This window comes from Mastigoproctus giganteus, chromosome 1 (genome assembly GCF_048544385.1).
Source record: "Mastigoproctus giganteus isolate SK-2022 chromosome 1, ASM4854438v1, whole genome shotgun sequence".
In the NCBI taxonomy this organism is placed as follows: domain Eukaryota; kingdom Metazoa; phylum Arthropoda; class Arachnida; order Uropygi; family Thelyphonidae; genus Mastigoproctus; species Mastigoproctus giganteus.
In genome coordinates, this window is record NC_143575.1 from 227,945,199 (window position 1) to 227,967,222 (window position 22,024).

The 22,024-nt window shown below is 38.4% G+C and overlaps 1 protein-coding gene across 1 annotated transcript in view; it reads right to left on the reverse strand.

Annotated features, from left to right (window-relative positions):
- Positions 1 to 22,024, reverse strand: part of Rpt5 (26S proteasome regulatory subunit Rpt5) — a 169,769-nt gene that overhangs the window by 81,563 nt on the left and 66,182 nt on the right. Inside the window, exon 4 of the mRNA XM_090384616.1 lies at positions 18,402 to 18,509. Within this exon, the coding sequence (XP_090240742.1) occupies positions 18,402 to 18,509 (108 nt within the window). The remainder of the gene's footprint in view (positions 1 to 18,401; positions 18,510 to 22,024) is intronic.

The following is a 22,024-nucleotide window of genomic DNA, read 5'->3' on the forward strand; positions in this document are numbered from 1 at the left end:
CTCTCAAGCCAAAAGAATGAAGCTCTTGTAGTACACCATATTGCAGAGACCATAGATTATGTGTGACATAATCTGTGGTGGTATCAAAGGCTTTCTCAATATCGAGATTGATAATGAACAGATGTTGTCCCCTTATGAAGGCATTTCGGATGTTTGCTTCTGCCTTTATCATTACATCTAACGTGGAACGGTTCTTTCGAAACCTGTACTGATTGCTATTTAGCAAGTTTTTAGTTTCCAGGAACTATGTTAGCCATCTGTGAACCATTTTTTCAGGACTTTGCCTAAATAGCTGGTCAGTGAAATCAGTCTGTAGTTATGCAGAAAGGTGCGATCCTTTCCTGGCTTTAGGAAAGCTAGTATAATTGAGTGATGCCAGGAGTTTGGATAAGTACTTTCTAAAAATATTTGATTGTAATATTTTAACAATGTTCTTTTTGCTCTGTTGTTTAGTTGGTTTATCATGATGTAGTAGATCCCATCTGGACCAGCAGCACTACTGGATGTTTTATTGAGCGCCCCAAAAAGTTTTGTTAATGTGAACGGCTGGTTGTATGGGTGTGAAACTCTAGTAGAGAAATTGATCTTATGCTGTTCTGAAGATTCTTTAATTTGCTGAAAGACTGGGTTGTAGGTGGATACTGCAGATGTATTGGCATATGATTAAGCTAAGGCATTTGCAATTTCGGTTCTTCCAAGTTTAATATTGAAGCCACGGACTGTACATAATTACTATTAAATGTTTGAATTTTCTTCCAGATGAGTTTGATATCTGTGTCCTTTGTTATACTAGAGGAAAAGCTAATCCATGCATCTTTTTAGCATTCCTTCTTATTTGGTGGAACTTGCCTTTCATTCTTTTAAAACTAATTAGGTTACTGGTTGTGAGGAATTTGCGAAATAAATTCCAAGCCCTATTTTTTTCCTGTTTAGTGCATTTACAATCTGGATTCCACCAGTAATAACTGTGTTTGTGTTTCCCAGGCAAAGATTTTGGTATTGCAGAGTTGGCAGCTTGTAATATTTGATTGGTTTTATGTTGTGTGACAATCTATGGGTTGGGATCGGATTGTTTCATCATCTAACTGAACATCTTAAGCATATTCATTCCAGTGTGCCCTACGAAATTTCCAATTGGAGCAACTTGGCAAGGAGAGTTTACCCGTGCTTGCAGAGAATTGTTAGATGATTACTATTTAGTGGATTTTCAAGAACAGATCACTCTGTATTGGTACATATGGAGGAAGAGCAGATTGAAAGGTCTATTGCACTCATGGATCCTGTAGAAAAATGAATATAGGTAGGCTCACCAGTGTTCAAAAGTGGTAAGTTGCAAACATAAATAGGAGTTTCTATTAGTTTATTTCTTGCCGATTTTTGGAGATCCCCACAGCGAATGATGAGCATTGAAGTCTCCGAGGTGGTAGCTGGTCTATTAGATCTAGATCATCTGAGGAGAACGAGGAATTTGGAGGAATATATATATATATATAGATGCTATTGTAATAGTCATGCATTTTTTTGCATGCGCTGCCACTCAAAAGGAGTCTGAAGAGCAACATGTTTGGATGGAATGTTATTTCTAACAAGAACTGCCATGCCTCCACGGGCCAGTGAGTCGTCTCTTCTGTACATGGTATAATTTTTAATGATAGGACACACTTGTGGACTCAAATAGGTTTCCTGTAGGGATATACCTGCTGGTTCATAGCGGTTGATGAAATCATGCAAGTCACCTTTTGCATTACAAAAACCTCTACAATTCCACTGTAGGATCCTTTCCATTAAGCATTCTTGTTGGTTGTTTTTGTTTCTGACTGCTTTTTTTGGTTATAGCTTGTTTATACCCACTATTTTTACTTTGTCTTTCTTAGGAAAGAAAGGATATGTCGTGTCTATCTCATTGGTTGCATGAAGTTCTAAAATTCCGTCATCTGAATTGTTCTATTGATCAATATCCATTTTGGTTGAAATCCATGGTTGCACCATTGGGTTTTCTGTAACTTTTGGTTTCACTGTTGAAGGCACATCAGCTGGAATGGAAATTGGAGTATTGCTGGCTTGTTCAGTTTTTTGTAGTGAAGGACACTGTTAGGGAGAAGTTAGTATGGATCATGCCCAATTGGCAATAGTTGTATTAGGAGGAACTGTTTAGCAGCTGTGGCATATGTACGCTTCGGCTCTATTTTGATTATTTCTCTTCTCGCCTCTGAATAAGTGACTTTGTTTTCCACTCTATATTTCTGTATTTTTTTCCCTTGCCTCCATAGTTCACATATTTTGGAGAAAGCAGGGTGATTACCTTTAAAATTTGGGCAATGCGGATTGGTAGCAATGGTAGCATTGCAATTGGATTGGTTGTGCTCCTTTGATCTGCAATTAAAAGATATTGCCTCACCTCTACATGCAGTCTGGGAGTGTCCATATTTTTGGCACTTGTAGCACCTGATTGGGTTTGGGATGTAAGGTTGGACAGGGCAATGAAGATAGCCTGCTTTGACAGATGTTGGTAGGATGAGAGTTAAAAGTGAGGATTATACTTCTTGTTGGAACAAGAATACCATTTTACGGCCATGATCCTCTTGGCTTGGATGACTCTGACTATTTCCTCCTCTGATACAGTTAATAAGTCCCATTTACTCCTTTCAGCCCGGGGAGAGTGAATTTCCTCTCCCAGGTTACCGGCCTTGCCACGGGGAGACAGGAGCAATGCCCCTAGATTTTGACCAAGCAGTGTAAAAGTTAGTATATTGGTTAAATGGAAAAAAGAAAGGTGGTTTGCCTTTCTGAAACTTAGTTACAATTCATAAGACTAAGTTTACTATTACTTAATGAAAATGGAAGAAAACTTCTATAAATGAACAAAACTTTAGCTTTGAAAAAAAAAACGCTCTAGAAATCACTGAGAATCGCTCGATAACTAAAACCCTTGGCACCAGAGGCCATAAGCACAGTGAAATCAAAATTGAGAGTTATAACTCTTGGCACCAGGGGACATAAGCACAGTGAAAGTGAAATTAAGAGTAGGAGTGTTATAAGCCCAATGACTCTGACTCTGATGAATGAACAACTTACTCATGATTAATGAGTAAGTTGTACAACTCTTGATTAATGAATAACTGTACAGAGAAATAGAGTGGGACAGTAAATCAGATTGTCTTATAATGGGGGATTTTAACTTCCCAGATATAGACCAGGATTTCTGGGTTGGTCACTCACACAATAGCAAGGATTTTTTGGATGATTGCGTTCTACAGCAGCATGTTCATCAAGAGGCACCAAGAGGGAGTAATACTCCTGATCTGATTATCAGTAGTGATTCATCATGCATTAAGCATCTGCAGATAAAAGAACCACTAGATAGCACAGTGTGCCACCTAGTGGTTCCTTTATCTGCATCTTTATCATAAGTAGGATTTATTTTTATCTTAAGTATGATTTACTCAAAATTGTGTAACTACTGTCAGGGGTAAAGTGAAGAGTTTTGCTTTCATAAAGGTGACTACAATGGTCTGAGACAGTTTTTAAATTCTATACAGTAGGACCAACTGCAAATTCTAAATGGAAAGCATTCAAGGAAGTAATCTTGGAAGCTACTAAGCTATTTGTCCCAACTAAGAAATACTGATCAAGATTTAGGCCTAAATGGAGGTCAGGTAAACTAATGAGACTTGTGGCTGAGAAGAAAAATGCATGGGACACAAGTCATCAGGTGACACAAAAGCCTATAATAGATATAAGCTGGTGTGTAATTAAGTCACAAAGGAGGTTAGGCAGGTGAAGCCAGATTATGAGAAATCTTTGGCAAAGAAAAACAGCAAAGATGTCTTTACTTATGTAAACTCTAAAAGGAACGTGATGAATCAGATTGGTCCACTTGATATTAATGATTTGACTGTAGATGATCAATCTCAGATAGCTGCCGAACTAAATTTTGCATCTACGTTAACACATGAGGAGTTATTCAAAGAGCAGAGGGCCAGATGTTTATCAAACTCTAATACGGAGTTAAATGATTTTGTGATAACTGAGAGCAAAGGAGAGGAGAAATTGTTGAGGTTAAACATAAGAAAGGCACCTAGGGTGGCTGGGATCTACCCTGTTATATTAAAGGAGGCGGTAAAGGAAGTAAGCTAACCCTTAGCCAAAATTATGAGAGCTCCTTGGACTCAGGGGAGGACCCCATGGACTGGAGATGTGCAAATGTAACCCCAATTCATAAAGAGGTATCAAAGGGTGACACAAGTCATTAGAGACCTGGTAGTTTAACTTTTTTTCTGGGGAAATTAATGGCGACATTGGTTAAAGAAGCAGTACACTATCATCTAGACAAGACTGCAGTTATAGTTCAGACACAGCATGGGGTTTGTTAAGGGGAAGCCTTGTCTGACCAATCTGATTGGATACAAAAATGAGGTTACAAAGGAACTGGATACAAAAAATAATTTTGATACCATATCCTTGGATTTCAGGAAAGCTTTTGATACTGTTGCACATGGAACACTACTGCAGAAGTTGGAGCAGTATGGCATTAAAGGAAAGGCAAGTTGCTGCTATGGATAAAGGGATGGTTGAATGGGAGAAGGCAGAGAGTGGTAATCAATGGACACTTTTCATTGTGGACTAATGTTATTAGAGGGGTCCCCCAGGGGTCCATGTTGAGCCCATTGCTGTTTTCTGTATTTATCAATGATATTGATGAAGGTATATGAGGCTTAATGTCTAAGTTTTGGAGTGAATATGAAGGTTGGCAAGGTTGTAAATGACAGTATGCTACTGCAACAGGATCTAGAAAAGTTGAGCAGATGGGCTGAGAGGTGGTAACTGAAGTTTAACATTGACAAATGTGAAGTACTGCATATGGGTAGCAATAACCCCAGAGTAATGTATCAACTGTGTGGTACTACACTCAGGGTGGTAAAGACCTGGAGGTAATTGTGCAGTCAGATATGAAGTTTTCTGAGCAGTGCAGACAGTCTGCAAGAATAGCTCATGGTGTCTTGTCAATGATATACAGGAATTTTTCTAGCAGAGATAAGGAGGTGATTATCCCCTTGTATGAGGCAATGGTCAGACCACACTTTGAGTACTGTATACAGGTCTGGAGGCCTAATTTTAGGAAGGATGTAGAGCTGCTCGAAAGAGTAAAGAGAAGGGCAACGCTTTGGTGAATGGAATAAAGGGTTGCTCTTACAAAGAAAGATTTAAGTTCTGTAAATTGCAGTGGATGGAGACTAGGTACCCGTGAGGTGATTTGATTGAGGTGTATAAGGCCTTGAAGGATTTGAGCAAGCTCAATGGTGATGGGATTCTTCCTCTTGTCTGGATTAGTCACCTGAGGGCACATAAATAAGTGCAAGCCTTTTGCTATAGAATATCGAGAGAATCCAAAAACTATAATGACAACTGCTACTTTATGGTGAATATATCAAAATTTAATACCTCTATTGCCCTGGTGCCACACAATGAATGCCTGCCAATTCACCTTCCAGAAAAGTCTTAGAATTGGATGACAAATCTGATGAACAGAATAAATAGGATTACACCCGACATCTGTTCAAATAGTGTCACAATTTCTCTAAATTTGTAGAACTATTTATGTCTAAACAAATCCAATAGAGCTCTTTACACCAATGGAACCTACTGGATCATAGCTTCAAATTTCCACTTCCTTTGTAACCACACCATAATATCCTATCAAATTTGTCAGACAAGACTTTCCAACAAACCCATGCTGTGTCTGAATTATTGCTGCAGTCTTGTCTAGATGATCCTGCAATGCATCTTTAACCAGTGGCTCCATTATTTTACCCTGAACAGAAGTTAAACTAACTGGTCTGTAATTACTTGTGTCACCCTTCGATCCCCCTTTGTTATTTTTTTATTTTTTGGTAGTTGTTGGTGCATCGGCTACTGTGGCCATAATGCACCTCCCAAGGTTTTTGCAGTACTTTTGATCCAAGCCCGAGGCGGGATTCGAACCCGCGACCTTTGGGTTGCTAGGCAAGTAACTTTACCCACCCAGCTAGCCCGGTCGCTACCCCTTTGTGAATTGGGGATACATTTGCACAACTCCAATGGGGACTCCCCTGAGTCCAAGGATGCTCTCATAATTATGGCTAAGGGTTTGCTTAGTTGCTTTGCCACCTCCTTTAATTTAACTGGATAGATCCCATCCACCCCAGGTGCCTTTCTTATGTTTAACTTCAACAATTTCTCCTCCAATTTGCTCTCAGTTATTACAAAATCATTATGCACTTTGCTACAATTTGATAACCTTCTGCCATTTTCAAACCTTAATAACTCCTCATGTGTGAATGTAGATGCAAAATACTCATTCAGTTTGTTTGCTATCTGAGCAGGATCATCAACAGTCGAACCATCGATATCAAGTGGACCAATCAGATTCATCCCCTTCCTTTTAGAGTTTATATAAGTAAAGAAATCCTTACTGTTTTTCTTAGCATCTTTTGCCAAAGTTTTCTTTTAATCTGCCTTCGCCTGCCTAATCTCCTTTGTGACCTGATTACAGACTAGCTTATATCTGCCATAGGCTTCTGAGTCGCTTCATAATTTATATGCATTCCATGCATTTTTCTTCTCTGTCACGAGTCTCATTAGTTCATTTGATAACCATTTAGGCGTAAACCTTGAACAATATTTCTTAATAGTATGAAACTTTTAGTAGTATCCACGATTAATTCCTTCAATGTTTCCCACTTAGAATTTACTGTTGGTAACATCGTCAGTTGATCCCACTGTACTCATCTTTACAGAAGCAAAAACTCTTTCCTTTACCACTGATGGTAATTATATCTTTAACTAAATCCCACATCAGAACACTGTAATTGCTGCCACCTAGTGGTTCCTTTATCTGCAAATTCTTAATACACGAATGAGCACTGAAGATAACCAGATCTAGAGCAACACTTTCTCTGGTTGCCTCTCGAACATACTGCTGCAGAGAACAATCATCCAATAAATCCACAAAAGTCTTACTAGTGTGTGAGTGACCAACCCACAAGTACTCAAGGTGTGGCCTGACCATTGCTTTATATAAGGGGATAATCACCTCCTTATCCCTGCTAGAAAAATTCCTATATCATTGTGCTCACGGTGTCCTGTATGAGAAGATACTGTGAGCTACTCTGGCAGACCATCTGCACTGCTCAGAAAATTTCATATCTGCCTGCACAATTATCCTCAGGTCCTTTTCACTCTCTAGCACTGTCAGTTTAGTACCAAACAGTTGATACGTTACGCTGGGGTTACTACTTCCCATATGCAGTACTTTATATTTGTCAATATTAAACTTTAGTTGCCACCTCTCGGCCCATCTGCTCAACATTTCTAGATCCTGTTGCAGCAGCCTACTGTCATTAGTGTCATTAACAACCCTGTCGACCTTTGTTTCGTCTGCAAACTTGGACATTAAGCCTGATATACCATCATCAATATCACTGATGAATACAGAAAACAACAATGGACCCAACACTGAACCCTGGGGGCCTCCACTAAGAACATTAGTCCACGATAAGCAGTGCCAATTGATTACCACTCTGTCTTCTCCCACTCAACCATCCCTTTATCCATAGCAGCAATTTGCCTCCAATGCCACAGTGATCATTTTTTTGTGCAGCAGTCTTCCATCTGCAACAGTATCAAATGCCTTTCTAAGATTCAAATATATGATATCAAAATTATTCTTTGCATCCAGTTCCTTTGTGTCTACATCAGAGTATCTAATCAAATTGGTCAGACAAGACTTCCCCTTAACAAACCCATGCTGTGTCCAAGCTATAACTGAAGTCTTGAGCGAGTAAATCAGACCACCACATTCACACATGAGGAGTTACTCAGGGAGGGGAATGCCAGAGGTGTATTAAACTTTAGTTTAATACACCTCTGGCATTCCCCTCCATGAATAACTCCTCATGTGTGAATGAGGAGATGTAAAATATTCATTCACTTTGCTAGCTACCTGAGCATGATCATCAACGGTTGAACTATCGATATCAAGTGGACCAATCTGATTCATCCCCTTCCTTCTAGAGTTTACATAAGTAAAGAACTTTTTGCATCCTTTGCCAAATATTTCTCGTAATCTGCCTTTGCCTGACTAACCTCCTTTGTGATTTGGTTACAGACCAGTTTATGTCTATCATAGGCTTCTCTGTTACCCATTAATTTTATGTATCCCATCATTTTTCTTATCTGCAATACGTCTCATTAGTTCATCTGACATCCATTTAGGCCTAAACCTTGAACAATATTTCTTAGTTGGTTGTAAGCTTAGTAGCTTCCAAGATTAATTCTTTGAATGCTTCCCATTTTGAATTTGCTGTTGGTAACACCATCAGTTGGTCCCACCATATAGTATTTAAGTACTGTCTCAGACCACCGCAGTCACCTTTATGAAAGCAAAAACCCTTATCTTTACCCCTGATGGCAGTTACCTCTTTGAGTAAATCCCACTTCAGCACACTGTGATCACTGCCACCTAGTGGTTCCTTTATCTGCAGATTCTTAATGCATGAAGAATCACTACTGATAATCAGATCAAGAGTATTATTCCCTCTAGTTGCCTCCCGAACATGCTGATGTAGAAAACAATCATCCAATAAATCTACAAAAGCTTTGCTAGTGTGTTAGTGACCAACCCACAAATTCCAGTCATTCTCTGGGAAATTAAAATCCCCCATTATAAGACACTCTGATTTACTCACTCACTCTATTTCTCTGCACAATTGCTCATCATACTCATCAGATTCATTAGGCCTATAACACACACCTACTCTCATTTTTCCTTTCTCAGTGCTTATGTCACACCAAACAGACTCAACATTGCATTGTCCACCAACATCCACTGGATGCACTTGCTTAGATTTTGTGTTTTTCTTAACTAACAGCATATCCCTCCTCCCTTCCTGTACACATTGTACTCCCCAAATTCCAATTCTGAACTGCTTATGTTTGTGTGACACCACATCTCTGATGTCCCAACAATATCTGACTTTGATGTCTTGACTAGCACTTCAAGCTCATCAAATTTATTAATTATACTCCTAGCATTGGTGTACATGCAAGTATACATGCACCTGTTTCTACTCTTAGTTACCCTAAGACAGCCCATGTATTTACTGTTCCACTATGACTCCCAGCAGTCCTGGAAATCCCTACTGCCTTGCTTTCCAGGCTGCTGCTCAATTGTATTTCAATAATAACTTTCACCTCTGCCAGTGGCTACTGTTAATCTATTAGTCCGTGAATCCCACCAAGATAGCAGTTTTCCAACACACCTAACTCTGCCTCGATAGCATCAGCAAATATTTGTGCATCCTTTCTAATTAACCGTATTCCCGTCTGGTTGGGTACATTCCAACCCCAACTAGGTTCAACAAGTTAATTCTATAATTTTTACTCTAATTACAGAGCTGAAACTTGCTATAGTTGGAACCAGAACTGTTTTCTTGAATTTTCCCACTTCAATTTTCAAAACCTATTGAATTTCACAAAAATGACAAAAATGTGACATCAAGTATGCATTTTTGTAGGCCTTTTCAATTAATTTTTTTACCCCCGCCCTAACCAGCCTAGAGGTTATGAAACTAACACTTGATTCGTTTTTTGATATAGAATGCGCGAATTTCTTTTTACAGAGAGTAGCAGTTCTGATAAACAACTTTGCCTGAATACGAGCGAAGCGTGGGAAGTATATATCACGTGATCTCGTCTCCCATACAGCTATGTCGAGACAGGAAGGGAGAAAAGAAAAAAGAAAAGACGAACGTTAGCTACTTTTGTTGACATAAGAAGCAATAAAACGAAACAGTAGCAACAACTGTTTATGGAAGGCAAACAGATCGTATTTCCTTTCTTCAATGTGTATTGAAACTGAAGAAAATCAAGGAAATTCATCTTTTAGAAACGAGAAAAATTGGTGTAAAACTGATAACACTGCAATGCACATTTGATAAAAAAAAAAAAGTTTGCTTTATTGTAATTGTTTTGAGGAAACAAAATCAGTACAGCAGTTTCCTGGGTTTGATCTTCTAACGAAATTTCAAGAAAATATTTCTATTTGTAGCTGCGTTATAAACTTCGAAAACTGATGCATCAAAGGAAAGGGGAAAAAAAAAAAAAAAAAAAATCATCTGCTATGAATAACGAATTGTTTCTTATAATAACATACACGTAAGTTATAATCCAGTTTAATACAAATATATACTAACAAAAATCAGTAGCTTTCGAGACGCGTGTCTCTTCGTCAACTGACAAATTAAATACAAAAATACAATGAGCTGAGTGAGGCACGTTAATCACACGTCATTGTTGTTGCACGGACGTGCGCTGCTTTCTACACCACTGATCATCCAGCATTAAAACGGTTGTCTCTAGGATGGGATGTAGACGTATGCCTTTCTGGCGATTTAATGCCTTTGGATTGTTTACTATGTTGAGTGACTCTAGCCATAGGCAGTGGCGAAAGTGTCGTGAGTGGTCTACTATTTCAAAGTCGCGTTTGGGGTCAAGATCGTGGTTGGTGGCCCAAAAATGTTACGCGACCGCAGACTGGTCAGTTTCGGCAAGCCGGATTGCTCTGTCGTGTTCCGTGAGGCGATCCTGGAGATGCCTTGATGTTTCTCCTATGTAGCAACTGTTACAGTCTCTACAGGTGATGCGATATACCACATTGCTGTGTAAGACAGGTGTGACAGGGGTCTTCATGCTGGAGACAAGTGAACGTAGGTTCCTGCAGGGTAATTGCACACATTTGATGTTGTAACTTCTAAGGACCTTCGAGATCCATCCTGACACGCCTGGATAATAGGGAATGTAGACGGACGATATACCGACTTGGTTCGGTGGTCTTGGGTTGGATGTGAGTTCTTCTGCCTGTAATAGGCATCTGCTTAGTACATGGGATGGATAACCACAATTGGTTAGGTCCGCCTTTACACGGGAGATCTCGTTACGCCTAATTGTGTCAGTGCTGGAATGGCTCCAAGCCCTGGAGAATAGGGTGCGGGCAGTGCTATTGAGATGGCTTGGTGCGTGTCCGGATCTGTAGTTAGTGAAATGACCGCACCACATAGGTTTGCGGTATACTGAGGTCTCTAGATGTGGGCCTACGCGATGCACTAGGACATCCAGGAACTCGAGCGTACCGTTCACCTCTGATTCTATGGTAAACTTGATGAAATTAGATAGGGAGTTGAGGTATTCCAGCAGTGCAGTTTCAGAACCACGTGGTATTACAGTAAAAATATCGTCAACGTATCTACACCATGTTGTAATAGGTGTAGGTGGGTTCTGGTGTATCTGCTCCTCCAGATCTTCCATGGCGATGTTGGCTACTACGGAACTGACAGGGGTACCCATAGCAGTGCCATGTACCTGCTGGTGAAGTGAATCCTCAAAAGTGAAGATGCTGCTTGATAAGCATAGGTTGAGGGCGGTACAGATGTCATCAGTGGATAGTGATGTCCTGGATTGGAGGCTTAAGTCGTTCTCGAGGAGCCTTCTGGCGCAGTGCACGGCCTGTTGACGTGAATTGAAGTGAATAAAGAAATCACATCAAACGATGCCATGACAGTGTTGTCAGGGATTGAAAGGTCCTTAATGAGGTGGATGAATTCACTGCTATTTTTTAACGGTGTGCGAGGTATTACCTATAAGAGGTGAGAGGAGGCGCGCGATATGTTTGGACAGTTCATACGTTGGGGAACTGCAGCACGACACTATTGGTCTGAGGGGAATACCCGGTTTGTGGACCTTTGGTAATCCATAGAATTGCAGTAGTTGGCAGTCAGTAGCACGTAGAAGACGCTGAGTTGTGGTCGAGATCTTCTTATCTTTAAACCATGTGTGGACGAGTTTATTGACATGTGTCTCTAGACGTTTCAAGACCTTAATGGGTGGATCAGATAGAGGTTCATATACGTTTGGGTCTAGTAGTAGGGGCAGGGCTTTCTCTCGGTAGGTTGATCGGTCCAACACAACAGTCCGGCGCCCTTTATCCGCAGGAAGTACGACAATGGAGTTGTCTTTTCTTATAGATGATAGAGCGGCATGTTGACGATGGTTAAGGTTTGAGTAAGTTTTTCGAGTGCTGCGGAGGATTGCGGCAGTCCTGAAACGGATCTCATTGGCAGTTTTTTCGGGAAGGTTGGTAATACTGACTTCTATACCCATAGCGAGCTGTGTGAATGGAGGTTTGGATGGTATGACGGCGAATTTCATGCCGTTGGATAAAACATTCAGCTGTTCGAGATAGTTGTTTGCTGCTTAGATTCAAGGCGAAGGAAGTTGTATCACTTGAATGTGTGCTCGCCTTTAAGGAGTTAGCTTTATGTTTAAGTTTATGAATTTGCGCTGTTGGCGTAAACGGTAGGTATCAGAGATCTGATTAGCCCGATGACAGATGGTATGTATACGGTTCGTAAATACGATAGGCGAGACCTTACCTTGTAGATTGTTTCTTGAAATGTGTATTGCTCACAAAACTGCAATATTTTCCAACAATACAAAGCTAACAGATTATGAATCACGGGCTGCTCAAAAAAGTATTGTTTGAAGATATTTGCTCGTTACACTTTGATGTCATCGCAAAGGGAGAAATTCTGTTTTAGTTCAGAAGCCGAATAAATTCACTATCCACAGTCATAATGCTGTTATGAGCTGCAATAAACAGATAAACCCCGCTGAAAAATAGATTTACTCCCCATCACTTTTCTTGTTTTACTGTGGTTTTTGGCAGATGAGTCGGTGACTGCTAAATGCGGTGCGGTCATCACGGAATATAAACAGAAAATTTGTTTGTCGGAATGCTGCCCACCAATTATCAACTCTTTTACCGACCTTCTAATGTATGTCGTGTTCAAATAATCCACTTTGCGAAATTCAAAAGTGTGCATCAATTAGGAGCAAAAATCATTTCCCCGAACATAACGAATTACTTTAGGTATAATAAAGGACGACTACTGATGATTTTACTGACTGGAAGGAAGTGTCCACAATAAAACATCTGTACAAGGCGAAAACATGCAGTCACTCAAAGGATAAGCAATACAGCAATGTTTGAAATTTATAATGCAGTTCATTAGCTCATATTTCCAGAGGAATTATTGTGGATTTTTTCTCAAATGCACGCCGACCAAAATCGGACTAATTAGTACTTCTGCATCCTAGGATGAACTGACTAATTAGAACTTCAGCATCTGTGATGAAACGTCGTGCACACCGATACCGTTGGCTACAGCAATAATGTAAAGGAACAAAGCAAAATATTGTAACAGAGCTATAAGGCAAAATAATGTTAGAAAGTAAAAATGCAAAATATTGTTCTCTAAAACAATTGCAGTTTCGGCATCCTAAAATGAAGCTGACTTAGAGCTGCAATGCTATTTTTTATTTTTTTTTTTTGTGTGTTTTTGTATGGGCGGCTCCTAGAAGAAAAGTTCATCTCTGTCTCGTTGCTCTGTTCAGTTTTTACGCACTGTCAAGGTAAGGATAGTGTGTGTCATGAAAAACAAAAAAAAAAAAAAAATTCATCCCGCATAGGAATATCCCATGTTGGATGAAGACAGATGAAAAGGAGGGCAAGAGAGAGAGAGAGAGAGAGAGAAAAAAAGTTTTTCATCCTGCACGGGAGAAAGTGACAGGAAAGAAAAACTGTGTTTGTGAGCTTATGTGTGTGTGTGTGCTCTGTATTGTAATGTTGTGTTTTGGCATTTTGGCTACCTGGAAGCAGTGATCACCTGGACGACTGCCTCCACAGAGTCGTCCCTAGCAGAAGGAGAGCAAGGCTTCCCCTACTATCTGCATGCCCTCCTCCCTGGGAAACTCATTCCCCAGGGAGGAAAGAAAAACTTGTATAAGATGAAGAGAGGTAAGGAGAAAAGAGGAGGATATCACAGCTCAGGGAAGCCCCAATCCAGGATGGATTGCTAGAACAACACAAGAAAAAAAAAAAAAATAAATAAATAAAATAAAATAAATAAATAATAATAATAAATTTAAATAATAAAAATAATAAATAAAATAACTGAAAAAATAAATGCAAGCTAGAGCTCTGGACCTTTGACAATCTCCTGGCCTTCTCCCCACCAAAAGGGTATTTTTATTTCTCTCTCCCTCCCTAGGGACTAGAAAGGGTGGACTCCCTCCCCTATACAGTTTTTTACCCCAAGTGAAAAAAGGGAGCTGGAAATTACACGAAAATGAACCCTGTTTTCCTTCATTCGGTAAACAACTACTCTGTCAGTGCAAGAGAGGTGACTTGATTACAGTTGCAGCTCAGAATGCAATTCAAGCATTGAAACACATGACATTTTATGGTGAAGTTTTTGGGCGTTGTGTGATAATGAAAATTCAATTTTTCTCTTGAAATTTTTTGATGGTATCAAATGTATATCAAGGAAATACTGAAGTATTCAATAACAATTACTTACAATTTCCCAATCCGTCACTATGAGTAACGGATTATTTTCACAATCTGTTACTAGCAGCACATATTTTTTTTCGTTTGCACACCAGGTGAGATGCATGCGAAGTTCCTTGGACATCAGTTTTCGAAGTTTATAACGCAGCTATGAATAGAAATATTTCCTTGAAATTTCATTAGAAGATCAAATATACATCCATGAAACTGCTGTTCCGATTTAGTCCTCTAAAAACAATTACAATAAAGCGAACTTTTTTTTTTTATGAAATGCACATTGTAGTGGTCAGTTTTACGAGTTCTCCCCCCCCACCCTCCAACAGATGAATTTCCTTGGTTTTTTTGTAAGTAGATACAATACATATTGAAGAAAGGAAATGCGATATTTTAGTTTTTTAAAAACAATTGATTGCAATTCTTTCGTACAACAATTAAGAAAAGCAGTAAAGCAAACTGTTGTGAGAGAGCCATGCAAAATAATGTTCGCAAGTAATGATGCTCAACTGTTTGTTTTCCACGAAAGTTGTTTACAGTTTTATTCTCTCCTTGGATCACCTTGGTAAGGCTAATGACGTAAGCTTGACCAGTCCATTATCTCTCAGCGTGTGTTGATTAGTTTTAGCCAGAGGTGCTGAGCTGACGCACAAATTTTTGAACTAATGCTGTAATGCATTTTATTTTCAAAGCTTGGATCTTGTTTTGCCGACATTAAAACTTAATAAATTGAAATGTGATTGTACATCTTTGCTGTTTTAGAGTGAATTAATAGTTTTTGCTGAGCGCTAAAGGTAGGAAATCAAAGAATATACTTCTGTTTATGTATATTGAGAGTTTCAATTTTGTAAATTGAGTAGAAATTATGGAAATTATTAGTTTTCTTCGGGGGGGGGGGGACAACTTTCAAATGAGGAGTTAAAAGTAGGCTTAAAACAGGGTGGACTAGAACCTTGTTAAGTGTATCCCATCGCTGTAGAATTAGTTGCTCCGGTTAACAAGCACAGACCAGGCTGAGAAAAATTTTACCCCTTGAGCCTTGCACAATCTCTCCAGGGCCGAATTGATCAACAAGGCTCTCATCATATACTCCCTCCTATCGTGTCTGGGCAGAATTGTAGACACTTTCAAATTCAACCCAAACTCGCGGCTTTTTTTCAACACTGATCTGTACTTGTTAAGTAATTCTACCTGTCTCCTACTCTTAATATCATTAGTGCCAACGGGTACAACAATATCATCTTTGTGCCCTTAAAAGATGATATCTGCTCTACAATGTCATTAACCTTTGCCCCTGGCAGGCATACACTGGTCCTATTCCATCTATCCTTTTTGCACAATATGTTCCCCGTTTCCCTGACAATAGAGTCACCGACAACAACTAGTTCCTTTGGGACCAACATTTTCTGCTTTGGGGGTTGCCATTGTGTTGCATGATGTTCAAGTGCAAGTTCTGGCATTGATGTGGGCAGCTGAGAGCTTGATGGGGCCCCTCAATTTAAATCCTTCGAGGGCATCCACCCTGTCCTTTTAAGGGCACATAGGCCCATAACAACGCTGAGTTGGTGCCCAATTTCCTCACACTCCTTACATCGTGCGCACACAGACATTCCCCTTGGCAATATTGTTCCATTCCTGATGGCTCCACAAACATCAAACAAGCAGTGCATTTCAAAAGGCTGTGATTCAGAGGACAACCGTCCCCATCAGTTCTCCCCTGAGCCACAGCACTCCTATTAGTTTGAGCCTTTTGCTTTGCTGCTCTGAGTCATGATTTCTATTCAATTTAAAAATAAAATTCCAATACAAAATATAACCCTAAACTTATATCCCAATGCAGTTATAACACTATATATATGTATTTCAGTACCGAATATTATCTCCGAGTTATGTTATATGACTTTCCTCTCTCCTGTCAAGTTATATGTATTAATTTATAATGTTACATTTGTAAAAACTAAGTCGTTATGTGTATTTAGTTAAAAAAGTACAATTTAATTCAATGAAATTTAATAAGATTTGTAAATTTTAGTGATTAACTGATACTACTATACACACTATCTAGTTTTCTGTTAAACCTTATGCTATCTAGTTCGGGTATATGTTTTATTGTATAACAATGGCGGCAAGTTACGAACGGTAAATGTACGGACACGAGGTATTAATTACTTTCAAAATCGCATTATCTAAATTCAAGGAATTTAAGGAATTCTTCTCATATATAAATACAAAGAAGAGACCAGATCGGACCCTTATGTAATGGACGTGGGATAGTATTAGATACCCCAGGCGAAACTGCAGATGAACTCAACAGTTACTTTGCATCGGTATTTACAGAAGAAAAACTTTTTGTCTCTATGAAAAATTATGGGAGTGAAGTTGAAAAAATGTAAATTAATGATGTTGAAATTCCGCATGTTTATTTAATGAAAAAACTTTCAAGCCTACAGGCCAGTAAGACTCCTAGGGTTGATGGCATATACCCTATAATCTTAAGGGAGGCAACAAGTGAGTGCATTGAACCACTGAGCCTAATTATGAGAGCATCACTGGACTCGGGAGTGATTCCATTGGATTGGAAATGTGCCAATGTATCTCTAATACATAAGGGTGGTTCTAAGAGTGAAGTGGAAAATTACCAGCCAGTTAGTCTAACTTCACTAGCAGGGAAAATCATGGAGACAATGATCAAGGATGGAAATTCAGGATCATTTAGATAGAAATGGAATTCTGAAGAATACCCAGTATGGTTTTGTAAAGGGAAAATTATGTTTACCTAATCTGGTTGGCTGTTTTGGCAGGGTCATTCAAGAGCTGGACTTTGGGAAAAATGTCGAAATTTTCACGTTTATAAATGATTCTAGAACTATGGGCCATAATTTCAAGTTACGGGGGGAGATGTTTAGACTGGATTGCAGGAAGTTTTATTTTAGCCAGCGAGTTATAAATTACTGGAATAAATTACCTATATGGGTGGTAGAGGATGACAATTTGGGGAAATTCAAAGTTCAGCTGGATAATTACCTAAGGGAGAAGGGAAACGCATAGGTTGTCTATTTCCTTTTCTCTTATTAATTATTATTATTATTATATTTTTATTTTATTTTATTAACATTGTGCATCTTGAAAGAGTCCAAAGACGGGTAACTTGCCTGGTGAGATAGGTAAAAGGGCGTCCACAAGAGGAAAAACTTTGAATATGTGGCTTGCAGATCTTGGATTATTATTAATTATTAATCCAAGAACATTATTAATTATTATTATTATATTTTTATTCTTTTCTATTTATTATCTTATTTTATTTTATTTATTTATTATTATTTTTTTATGTTTTTTTTTTTTTTTGGCCGGTGCAGCATAAGCCATAGGCTTCCTTGCAGCATGTGGCCATTGCTAATACTAACCTTTTACTTCATTGTTGTAGCCACTAACTGTTTTCCATGAAAGTGTCACATACAGCGAAATGTCATTCACTAAAACTGTCTTGTACATCGAACTATCATGTACCGAATTGTCAGATACACCAAAGCGTCATGTGCCACAACTATTGTACAATGCAACAAATTGACATGAAATCCTTTATATTTATTTTCAGGTTTTCAGTGTGCTTAATGAATTGAAACAACTGAAGAGAACTTTAAAAATTCTTCCAGTCACTGATGGCAATTAAACTGGGTTCGCTTCAAACAAGTGGCAGATGGTGGTTAATCATACTAAATTTCCAGAGAGGATGTGCAAAAGAGGAAGCACTAAATCCTCAGAGTACAAGATGGTAAAGTGGAATCCATGATGACATATGCCTGTACTAAGTGTAAGAGTGCAGCCAGCCAGTAAAAAGAGCAATGATGAATTCGAACTTAAAACATTGAATAATGTATTTATTATCACTAAGCTATTTATAATTTTCTGTTGCAAGTAATCTGTTTCACCTTTTCATATATCAAAGTTTCTATAGAGCACTTACCTGTCGTGTTGAAGTTTTAATAACAGCACATTTCCCTTTACGCTGGGCATCAAGATCAACATTTGCACCATCCTCTTCACCTAACTCTTGTGGATCAACATCTAACAGCTAGATGTAAACATTGGTTCAATTAATAAAAATGAGAAAACACAGATGCCATGTGGTTAACTTTAATACATTTATTCAGCAGCAACAGCAATTAAACATAATAAGTAAGGAATCACTGCAATGAATGAGAAGGTTAACACCAAACCGATTACCAGTAGGTGAAAGAAAACATAGTATAGGTCCTAAGCATCTGAAAGGCTGAGCAGGTAACTAATAGCTGCAGGTATTCATAGGCAGGAAAGAAATTACTTTAAAAAGTTCATTTATAAAACTGAACTACTTAACCGGAAATATCTAGACACATCTAAAGTACTTTTCTCTTTCTTCAGCAGAGTGAAATACTTATAAGCGTAGAAGGAAGAAGAAAAATTGCACTGAAATACAGCAAGAGAGTTAGGAATCCAATTTCCACAGTTACAATATCTATGATATGGCTTTCACCAATTATATAAAATAACTATTCCTTGAATACAGTAGAGCATTGACCTGAACTTCCTGAGAAATATTCAAGCTCTTGTTAAAAGATATTATTTCACTGCCTAGCCACTTTATTAGCACCACAGAGGTGTTGGCTATATGCAACAATCTAGGCAAAAATAAGTAAACTGACGTGGTCATGTGATGTGGGACATATGCAATAAAGCATTATAAAGCTACATGACCGGACTATTACTGCTCAAGTCAGTTCACCAGAAAGAGGAAACAGGTATGAATATCTGTGTGTTTAGTAGGTTTTACAGCAGAGTGGATAGCTGGCTTGTAAGGCATTCAAAGCATATTATGAATATTATTATTCAATTCTTAAACATCCATGAACAGATGCAACTGCAGCTAAAAATGTGAGGTGACAGAACAAGGTACTCAATATCTGAAGCACAATATCAAGTCTAATTGGTGCGAAACAATGGAATAATTAACCTCTGCATTTAATGCAGGAACATAATAAGGTACCAGCCAATACCCTGGGAGTAGGAGACCTTCATGGAAGCCACTGATTTTTGACACTAGGCAAGAGGCAAGTCATGTGGTCTGATGAATATTGATTTATGCTTTTCAGCACTGATGAAAGAAGGCACACATAGAAGAAACCACACAAGGTACTAGAAGTATTGTGTAGCAAAAATATAGGTTGCTGAAGGAGGTATAATGGTGTGGAATATGCTTTCAAGGTATACCATTGATTTATTCAGCTTGTCCTACTGGAGGGTAATGTGCATATCTTAAGACTATAGATCAGATACACTTTGCAATGTTGAATGCTTAATCCTATGGACAAGAGTACTTTCAAGATGAAAATACAACCTTCAAATTGACAAATATGTAAAAGAGCAGTCTGAAAAACATGGGGATGGTGTCAAACATCTGTGTGGCATGGCCAGTCCAATCACCAGATCTCAATCCTATTGAGTATCTATGGAAAACAGAAAAAGAGTGCTCATCAGCAAAACTGTCTGTTCACATCACCCCACAAACTGGGAATAGTTGTCACATGAATGGTCCAGTATTCCTTGCTAACTCCATTCCACATTGTGCCAAAGCAATTAATGTGGCCAATGACAGTCCATTATCAATGGACTGTCATTGGCCACATTAGTAGGCATTATCAATGCCTACTAACTTTTAGAAAGTGAAATTCATAAAACTTTTAATACTGATCTGTTTTTCTAGCAGTCCATTACTTCCAACTTAACGAGAATTGTTATTAATGAGTGTAATATTGCAAAATGATTAATTACCGCTGAAAAGCAAACACTTAAATTAAAAGGAATTTAAATTAAATTAAAACACACATTCATAGTTGTGGAGGTCACAACTACAACTGTTTGTAGTTATGGCCTCCACACACAGATTCTTTTGATTTGCACTCTACAATAAAGAAAAATAACAATGATAACACTAAAATAAAAAATAAAACATTGAAATTCCACTGCACTGGGTGTCCCAAGACCTATGAGACACCCTATATACATTTTTCAACATGAGAATTTCAACTGTTATAAGTAATGCAATAGTCTTAATACTCAAGAAAGTATCTACAGACCTTCCACAACCATTTTTTACGTTACCAGATAAACAAGTGAGTCAGACCAGTATATGAGGAAGGCATATGAGCCATGGCACATAAAGCCAAGCTAGTTGATTTTGAGAAGGTGTGTTATTTTTGAATATCACACTGCTGGCTTGTCAATTTATACAATTTCCAAGAGCTTATACCATCTAAAGTTGCTGTTGGCAATGTTAAGATACATAGAAATATGATGGTACCACCACCATCCAGTAATGCGCACAAGATGATGGAAATTCAATCTACATGACCATAAGGTATTCGGAAGGATAATAAGATAATCTTTTCAGATATTCTTACAAAATACCAATCAGGAGTTTAAGGCATCAATACACGGAGTCTGTAAGAACACTATATACAGAGCTCCACAGCATTGGTTTTCATATGAGAGTAATAGCACATATGACAAACCAACTACAATTAGTGATCTCACCTTGCATGCTGCAACAAATGCCATAATTGGTCCATAGAACAGAGAAAATCAATTCTATGAAGCAATGAATCTCATTACACTTTGTTCCAATCAGATAGAAAGGTATGGATGTGGAGGATGTAAGGAGAATGTCTGCTACTGGAGTGCACTGTGCCAACTGAAGTTGAAGTTTGGAGGAGGCGTGGTTATGTTGTGTTTCACTGTTTTTCATGATGTGACCTAGGACCTTTTGTAGTTGTGCAAAGAACCATGAATGACAATGCTCACCTTAATATTTTAGACAATTCTATGCTCCCAATGATGGGACTTTCATGGATAAAGTATAAAAGTAAGTTTTTTATTTATTTCAATCAGAGGCTTATTAAAGTCTCAAAAACAGTATTTTTTCTGGTTATTGTTTGCATAAAATTCGCATTCTCATGATATTTTAAGCTTCTTTCAAAACTCTTTATTGTTGGGAAAGATATTGATACATGCAATAACATCTGATATATTTATTTTGGTGTGAGCATTCCAGATACTGATTGGAACTTGTGGTTTGGCCACTCGCACACTATCAAGACTTTGTGGATTTATTGGATGACTGTTTCCTACAGCAGCATGTTCGAGAGGCAACCAGAGGGAGTAATATTCTTGATCTGATTATCAGCAATGATTATTCATGCATTAAGAATCTGCAGATAAAGGAACTGCTTGTTGGCAGTGATCACAGTGTACTGATGTGGGATATACTTAAAGATGTAATTACCATCGGGGGTAAAGGGAATGGCTTTGCTTTCATAAAGGTGACCATGGTGGTCACAGACAGCTTTTAAATTCTATACAGTGGGACCAACTGATGGATGTTACCAACAGCAAATTCTAAATGGGAGCATTCAAGAAATGAATCTTGAAAGCTACTAGGCTTTTCATACAAACTAAGAAATACTGTTCAAAGTTTAGGCCTAAATGGATGTCAGATGAAATAATGAGATGTGGCAGAGAAGAAAAATTCATGGGATGTATATAAATTATCAG